This window comes from Centruroides sculpturatus, unplaced genomic scaffold (genome assembly GCF_000671375.1).
Source record: "Centruroides sculpturatus isolate CEXI.00-Female unplaced genomic scaffold, Cexi_2.0 scaffold290, whole genome shotgun sequence".
Classification (NCBI taxonomy): Eukaryota; Metazoa; Arthropoda; class Arachnida; order Scorpiones; family Buthidae; genus Centruroides; species Centruroides sculpturatus.
In genome coordinates, this window is record NW_019384526.1 from 331,070 (window position 1) to 340,604 (window position 9,535).

The 9,535-nt window shown below is 27.2% G+C and overlaps 1 protein-coding gene across 11 annotated transcripts in view; it reads left to right on the plus strand.

The window, feature by feature from the left end:
• Positions 1 to 9,021, plus strand: part of LOC111622875 (complexin-like) — a 244,259-nt gene extending 235,238 nt beyond the window's left edge. For all 11 annotated transcript variants that reach the window (XM_023365322.1, XM_023365316.1, XM_023365317.1 and 8 more), the window contains 3 exons: positions 2,299 to 2,462; positions 5,168 to 5,306; positions 5,937 to 9,021. In XM_023365322.1, coding sequence (XP_023221090.1) covers positions 2,299 to 2,462; positions 5,168 to 5,306; positions 5,937 to 6,010 — 377 coding nt within the window. In that variant the 3' untranslated portion in view covers positions 6,011 to 9,021. The remainder of the gene's footprint in view (positions 1 to 2,298; positions 2,463 to 5,167; positions 5,307 to 5,936) is intronic.
• Positions 9,022 to 9,535: the final 514 nt, after the last annotated feature.

The window sequence follows — 9,535 nt, forward strand, 5'->3', positions numbered from 1 at the left end:
TATATATTATTATTATTATTATTTTATTTAAATTCTTAAGGATTATTATATCATTTTTAATTATCTTCAGCTTCATGTTTACAATATTTTAAAGTAAATAAATATCTAGAATTTAAAAATTATATATCAATTAGATTTAATTATATTTAAATTTGAAAAATAATTTTATTTTAATTTACAAAGAATAAATTTTTTTTTTTAATTTGTAAATAAAATTGTAATTTTTTTTATTTGAAATACGTTTAAATTCATTATCGTCTTCAATTAATTTAAATTTTATTAATTCTTTTCATTGTATTAATTCATTTAAATTTAATTGAATTTTTTAAAATTGAATTTCACTGAATTAATTTCACTAAAGTTTAATGGGATATTTATTATTATTATTATTATTATTATTATTATTATTTCATTAATTTTAATTAATTAATAATTTTTGATATACTTTACGTCATTTTTCTGTAATTAAATACTTTTGAGTTATTTATTTTTAAATTTTAACTTTATATAATAAATTTTTATGTTTATTTAAGAATATCTTTTGCAATTTTTAATTTTTTTTTCATGAAATCTTAAGTAATTTTTATTATTATTTCTTTATTCATGTGGATAGTTATTTTATATATATATATTTTGCCTTTTAATATATTATTTTGATTTTTAAGAATTTAAACTTTTAAGAAAAATTATTTTTCTTAATTGAGAATAATGTTTTAAGGAAGAGAAGGTTTCTTAAAACAAAGAGAAGGTGAAGATCTGTGTAAGATGAAGCCCTTCTTTAAGGAAGATCCCTTCTTAAAAATAGAAGGTCTTCCATAAAGAAGATCTCTTATTAACAAGAAAATATCTGTCTAAACAGAAGACCTTTCTTAAAGAAGATCCCTTCTTAAAAAGAAAAGTCTTCCTTAAAGAAGATTTCTCTTTAAAAAAGAAGACCTTCCTTAATGAAGAGCTCTTCTTAACAGATGTGTTTAAAGAGAACCCCTTCTTTAAGGAAGATTTCATTATTAAAGAGAAGAAACAGCCAAAAAGAAGACCTTTTTAAGGAATTTTCTCTTGTCTATTTGTTTTAAATGAGTTTAATCTCACTTTATGCAATAAAAATTACAAAAAGACAATCTTATTTTAAAGAATTACGTAAAATTTATTATTTTACTTTAATAAATATATTAAATTATGAAAAATTGCTTATTTATGTTATATCTTTACTTAAAAACCATGTTATAGTGATCATCTTTTTCATAGTTTACCCATTAAAAATAACCTTACTACACCTTAAAAAACCTTAATTACCTTAAAACTAATTAAAGAAAATAATTTATTTTCAAAAATTATTAAAAAATACTTACTTAAATTCCTTCTAAACTTCATGAAGTATGAAAATTTCATATTTTTCCACGCGTTATTGCAAAATATTTACTTTTTTCCACTGCAATTTTATATTAAAAACCTTTAAAAATTGCATACTTTTTCAGCAGTAGGCCTATATATCTTCAAAGTTTTCATATAAATTTAATTTCTTTATAAATAAATAAATTTACTATCAGCATCAGTAGCAATTAATATTTTTATTTTTATAATAAGCCCCGTTAGCGATATATGACTTTGAACGATGAATATGCCGGCAATGTCATCAATCACTACATAAACTGTGTCATTTATTCATTTTTCTTATAATCTCTGACAGTAATTTATTGATTTATTAGTCTAGAAGAAAGATTCAATTGATTATTTACCCTTTTATCTTCTGTAAAAGTAACTACGCTTTCATAAAAATAACTTAAACTTTCTTTTGTTTCCACAGCTGAAAATCACTCAACAAAGTTACTTTTATGTAAGCTCAAAATCACTCACAAAATTTACTATTATTAAAGCTCAAAATCACTCAAAAGTTGCTATTATGAAAGCTCAAAATCACTCACAAAAATTACTATTATGAAAGCACAAAATCACTCACAAAATTACTATTATTAAAGCTCAAAATCATTCACAAAAATTACTATTATGAAAGCTCAAAATCACTCACTAAAGTTACTTTTCTGAAAGCAGAAATCATTCGCTGAAATAATTAAAAATATATTAATTTATATTTAAAAAATAAGATATAAATATATTTTTAATCCCTTTTTTCTGTCTTATGTTTAACAGTTAATTAAATTGAAAGGCGAAAATCATTGTAATATCATTTAAAAAGTTACAGTTTAATTATCGAAAAAAGTAACTTATACAAGAATTTCTCTCAACAGGTGACCTTAACACGACGTTGTGAATATCTAATCTTAATTTTAATTATCTCAGGTCAGATAGGAGGTGATGGAGAATCTACAGAAGACAAAGAAGCTGCTGAGGAAGCTGAACAGGAGAGATTGGAAGCGCTGCGTGAAGCCGAAGAAAGGAGAAAAGAAAAGCATAGGAAGTTGGAAGAAGAAAGGGAAAGAATGAGACAAGAAATAAGAGATAAGGTAAATTTTTATACTTCCATTCTTATACAATAGTAAAATATATTAAATCTCAAAAATTGTACATGAAAAGAGATGTTTTTAATGAAGATTTGCATAAACGGGAACACAATTAGACTTTTGGTCCTATAGCTTAACAATTTGGTGCTGTGAAGGCATACAAGAGGCCTTTCCACTTTTACCAAATTGCCCACCATTTATCGAGTGGATAAAACTATTAAACACTGGTAGTAGTTTTATCAAAGGACTGGCTAGACATGTGGATTTTCTGTTTTCTTCGCGTGTCTAACACATAAATAGTAGCCAGTTTTTCTATAGAAAATCCCTCCTGGAGATCTCACAAATGTTGCATTGTTTTTCCTCAAGTAGCTTCGTAATTTCAGCTGTAACCTGTAACTCGTTACTATATTGTAAGTAGGAACTTTTTAAAATTTTACTAATCAAAGTATATTTTTAATTGATACTAGGATGATGGCTCTTTCATATTGAAGTCGATGATAATCAAGAGCATCAGGTTCATCAGGAGGATGCTCTTGATTCTTAGAAAGAGCATCTCTCCTCCTGAGGAGAGGAGAGATCAAGAGGAGTATTTCTATTCAGCATTGCTCTTACATATACGTGGAGATTACCATATTTTTTTAAAAATTATTCCGCATTAATAAACAATTCATTATATTTTATAATAATATAAAACAATTAAATATTAAACATTTCAAAAAATAATAACAATATTCAATTGATGACTCGTCATTCGTATCATGTCGCATCGTAGTTTATACCTGTTACATATTTTAATTTATAACAATAAATTAAGAAAATATCAATAAATTTACTGCTATTATACATGAAATATATATATTTTTAAAGAAGTAGATGATAAATATATTTAAATTTGAACAAGTTGGTGTCATTCATAACTGCCTGAAAGATATGATTTATCTCTCCCAAAAAAAAATTTAAATACTTTTTTTGATAAGAAATAAGCCACAAAAAACACAAAAAAGGGTTCTTCAATAAATCTTTTAACCATAAAATATACAAAAATTCAAATTTATGTTATCTATCACAGCATAATTTTTCATATCCCCCTTCTATACTAAGGATTTATACGCCATTTTCTTTGATATCTCAATAGTAACTTAGCAAAAAAATAAAGTAAAAAATATTATTTATAATCTCAGAGAAGTTTTACTTGTCGTTGAGCAATGTAAAATTCTTGATTATACTTTGAGTATTTATCTATTATTATATTTATGAAAGATAAGTGGCAAAGAGTAGTAAATCTCAAGTTGCCCTTATCATCAGTTTTCTTGTTATGACAAGTATTCATGATGGAATATCCATTGACAAGAGGAAAGATATATGGATGAAAACTCGACTACATACATATACACACGAAATTTCCAATGGAATGAGAAGAATAAGCAAAATGCTCGACGTTCCATTTGATGGAACGATTTCCTACTCTAGGTCGATACTCGCTAAAGTTGAATATAAGCCAATAGGATTTAAAATCCTCGTAAAGAATATCTACGAGTTGGCTTTAAATAAAAAGAAAATATATGTTATTTTTTTTATTTAAAGTTCAATATAAAATATGTTAAAAAATTTATTTATTGAAGTGTAGTATTGATTCTAGGATACTGGCTTTTCTATATGGAATTTGTTGTTGATCAAAAGCATCAGGAGTATCAACAGCATCCTCTATTATTTTAAATTGAGAAGCTGTGTAGCTCGAAATATTATTATAATTTGTATATATTATACATTATATATATTTACAATTAACTTAATTCTAATTCTACTATGTATAAAGCTGTAAAAAGCGTTAAAACTATCTTATTATTCAATACACAAATTAAAATACATTTTCACAAATTTACTTCCTTACAAAATTAACTGTTGAGCCTTAGTGTATACACATATATAGCACCTAGTAACCGTTCTCTTTGTATAATCCCTGTGAAAACCTTAATTATTACTAATGTTATTATGTTACACTTCCCATTTTACAATTGTATACAATATACCATTATAAATTACATAATAGTGCGGGAAAATTGATTTTTATCTTCGTATTCTTTAAAAGAAACGAAAATTAGGAACGTTTTCGTAGTGATATACCAATTTTCCAAGATTTTCCAACAGAAAATCTAATTATATGAGCAATAATATAATTACAGTCTATTCGTAAACACCTATTTTTTACCATTCCTCCAATTAGAAACTTGTGTTTCTTCGACCCCATCAGTTTATGAATTAACGTAAATCGTTACACTATATGCATTTTGCTTCGTATAACCTGCAGAAAAATGATAGAATATAAATAAAACCTTTGCAAAACACGCGAATATCGTGCAATCATCTATTTGTAGGCGTGAAATTTTGTAATCTCAATTTAAAAATCGTCATATAACCTTTAAACTTGTATTTAAAATGCAAATAATACAGTGTATATATACATATATACATAAAATTAAAAATTTAGACGGTCCTAAATCAAATTAAAATCTATTATAAAAGGTCTGTTTTTAATTCTAGACTATCCAATAGGTTGGTTTGTTGAAAGAATATTTACTTGAAAGGCACACATATATATATATATATATATATTTTAAATAAAAACTTCATTTTTAATAAAAAGTAGACAAGGTGTAGATTTTTTTTTTAGTTTGAATTCTTTTTATTATTTAGTTTTTTATTTACAGTACGGCATCAAGAAGAAAGAAGAAAAAGAAATTGATCCATTGAACCAACCTATGCCTGAAGGTAGTCTCAATCGAAGAAAGAAAACTCCTGCAGAAATAGCGGCTGAAGCAGAAGCAGAAGAACAAGATGACTTCACAAGTATGGCATAAATTATAAGTTAATGATGCTTAGTATAAAAGTTTACTGTCGTTCTCTAAGCGCCGCGTTAAAAAATCACCTCGCCGCGTCACATCGCGTGCGCCGACGATAAATAACTCGCGATTCTAACGATTTATTATTATTATTTTTTAAATCTTACTTTATTAAATATGCAAATTATATAATATTTTTAAAAAAAAAATAAATGCATACAGTTTTATTTTTAAAATTTAATATAAGCAAAACGATATAAAAAAAAATCGATATACTTTTAGACGTCGCTTCTTGCATCCATGCGCGAAGGCGACGCGATTTGCGAGCGATTTTTCGGAAAATATATGAATTAATAAAATTCTATTTATTTCACCCACCGATTTCATTAACTTTTTTAAATTAATATTTTCGTATTTTATGTAAATGAGAAAATAGACCGCTAGTTACTCAATAAATGTAATCAGCGCGCGTCACAAAGGGGAGCGATGCGACGATGAATAAAAACGCAAAACACCCCCCTCAACATTATGTTTTAATTATAAAATAAGTTCACTGACGCATAACGTGGCGTTACGCGTAACTTAAGCAATATATTCTCTCATAAACTTTATATTTTTTTCTGTTATTTATCTCCAGGATGGAAGAACACAATAGAAGCACAAATGGCCGAACTAAAAAATACGATAGAAAGTAAATGCTTGATTCAGTGAGTAATGTGTCTTAATTCGTTTGACGTTATGCAAAAAAAAATAATATATAAAAAATAATAAAAAATAAAAATAAATAATAAAAAAATAAACTTAACAATGCATTGGAGTGTCAACTTGTGAAGAAGTAGGCCTACATCGTCATCTGCTTCTACATTATATCAATAATTCTTTTTCATTATAAGTGTCAAAAAAATCAAGCTTAAATGTCGTCAGTTCTAATTAAAAAATTAAAAAAAAAAAACACTAAACTAAAACTACATATTTACAATTTAAGGACTCCTTTTATTGGTGTGGTATGCCTCGAGAATTGAAGTAGACTTGTTGTGTGCTAAACAGGACAATTTCTTAAATAGCTGTCGTGTGTATGTGCATGTATATGTTCTACGTCACCTCGTGACGTAAAAAACAAGGGCAAAATATTAAGATCTTTAAGCTCCTTTCGATTCTTTTGTTGTTCCTTCAAGTGTCTTCACCATTCGAAGGATTTGTCTTCATTTTCCTGACGTTAGAGTCCACACAACGAAAATGATTTATATATATATATATATATACATATTATATATATATATAAATACTCGTGAAGCATGCCCATAAAATACAGCAAAAATTTTGAAAAAATTAATTAAGTACCCCCAAAAATTGAAGGAAATCTTTCATGTGCTGAATGTATCTCGCTATATCTATATGTTCTATGTATATATATATATGTACTGTACACATATATATATACAAATATATCGGTGTTTAATGGTATTATATGGGCTTACTAATCGAAAAAATCTGGTGTTACTATTGTTTTTTTTTTTCGTTTCGTAAGCTAACATTATGATATATATGTGTATATTTATTAATATTATTTTTTCTTCATGACAGGGGTGAGATTCGCTTCAATATTATTAAATATGGTTATATATATATATTTATAAAATATAACTGAACTGGTTATAATTAAGGTGAGTTTGTGTAATAAGTGGAAAACAAATGAAAGGAAATCATCGCTTCGCATCGTAGCGCGCCGACGCGACGCGAACGTTCTTCGTGTATCTAGTCGGTGACGTTACAGAACGTTTACTAATTCATCCCCAGGAATTGTATTATTAAAAAGAAAACAAAATTATAATGCGTCCAGAACTAAACACTTAACTATGTTTAAAGCGTGGTGTGTTAACTAACGTCGCTTAGCATCGCGCTCGTATGGTGACGTCGGGTCGAAAACCCACTAACAATCGCTAGATGAATGTGTTTTTGCTATTAACTCGTAGATACGTAAAAGTTATATGCGCTAATGTAAACTTGACAGAAAAATCAATAGGCTGGATAAATAGGTGCGCTAAGCAACGCGACGCGATCGTACGCGCAGCGATACCCACGCAATCAGTACTTAAATGTTGATGTTAGAATTTAAGGCTTTAAATGATTTAAATTCATTTAAATTTAATTTTATTTTTTACCTTTTTTCCTGCAATTTTCTCTCGTAGAGCAGCGTAAAAAAAAACTGAGAGAGATTTTTTTTCTATCTGTTTAGTACGATAGACTTAGTAGAAAAAAGCTTAAAAATTTCATAAAATTCGAATAAAAAAAAGTCAAAGGAGCGTGTGGCATCCTTAAAATACGATTATATAAGATTGTGTAGAAAAATTCCCATTTAAGTTAGTTTCGAAGCGAATTTTATTTTGATCCAATTCTTCTCCCTTCAACACATTCTTCTGCATGAGAAGTTTAATATATGCATTGGTTTCTTGTAAAATAAAGAATTCAGTATCCTTTATATATATATATATATATGAGAAATCATTCAGTTTACATCCAAAGCCATCATACGACATTTCAAAACAATCTGTTTAACTTGGAGTTTGGAATCAAAGTTTTATCCTATTTGTGCCAAACTTTGTTTAGAAGATTATTTTTCTGTTCTCTTTACTTGTTTCACTCTAATATAGAGGAAAAAAAAGAGGGAAGACAAAGTTATACTGACACCTCACTGTCCAATATTGCAATTTTCTTTCTGTTTCGTACTTTCGATATTGCTTTCTAGTATTATTGTACAAAATAAGTCTCCCCTTTTTTTTATTTTATTTTATCAAACGGATAAAATTGATTTCATAAGAAATTCAATATCACACTCGGCTGTAACATTAACGAGTTTTGTATTAAATTTTCACAAGCGTGATTCTTCTAAAAGGTTCATTAACCACTTTACCTAGACTTTATTCTGGATATTTATTGGCTTTTACAATTTTTATTCGATGTTTTCCTTGGTATTTTTTAAAAGGAAAAAGACCTTATACAAAATTAATTTCCTTAACCAAACTTTATTTAATTATAAACTTAAGTAAAAAAAATATTTTTTTTTAAGTGGAAAAATTAATTCTAAAAGCTTTAAATTTATGAAAATAACCCGCTTTATTTAAGGTTTAGGTGATTGTATCCATCTGTAAATCCATGCATAAAGAGGAAATTACTCATCCTTTAGCACGTTAAATATTTTAAACATTACGTAGAATCTATGTAAAAGGTATATATATATATATATATTTAATTTAATATTAACCAAGTTAGTAGTGATGTCAGTGACGTTATTTCATGTTTCTCCTCCGTTTTGTGTCGGTATTCTGCGCACTAGTGTACCTGTAAGTAAATGTTTGGTAAGCCATTAGCTGCCTTTTAACTCTCGCTATTATATATATAATATATATATAAACATAATAATAATAATAAGTAAAAATGATCGCGAATCATCTCTTTAGTCTTTTATCATTTTGATTATTTTATTTTATTTTTTATTTTTTTTTTTGAGTTAATTAACAAAATGCCACAGGAAAAACAAGCCTTTGTCTTGCTAACATCAACATGCAGACTGCTAAAAAAAATCACAAAAAAACAGGCATCCCGCCTCAATATTCCTGGAACCATTAAGAAAAAAAAACAATACAGAATATAGAAAGAAGCTATATTTGTATTATTAAAAAAAAAGATAAAAAAAAAACAATTATATGTCCCGTGGTGTTATAGAATGTAGTAAGATAGCCTTAGATAGTTTCTTGTTGTATTCATACCAAATTGCATGGTGTAAGTGCCTTGGTAGAGTGCTCCATTTTAGTTAGTCACTTGTACTATACACTAACACACCACCTTCCACGATACGACTTTGACGTCAATGATCAAACTATGGTTTTCGACAACGACCGCGTAGCACTGTAGATTTTTCATTTCGACTTCTATATCCACCCCTAATTGTATGTTTTTCATTTTAATTTTACTAATCCCTAATTGTGATAGAGTGCACCGAGTTGTGGTTCTACTTCAGTTTGTACTTTTACTAATCCCCATGGTGAATGTTATATAGATTTATTAAAATAATAATAATAATAATAATAATAACAATGATGAAGTATCGTAAGTAAGCGAATTGGCAGAGTTTCGCTTCACTCTCCTACAATAAATTGCAGTTTAGTGACCTCGAAAGTGGGAAAAATATATCAATTATTAAAGCTGTATGAATGATATCTAATGTAAGAAATACAG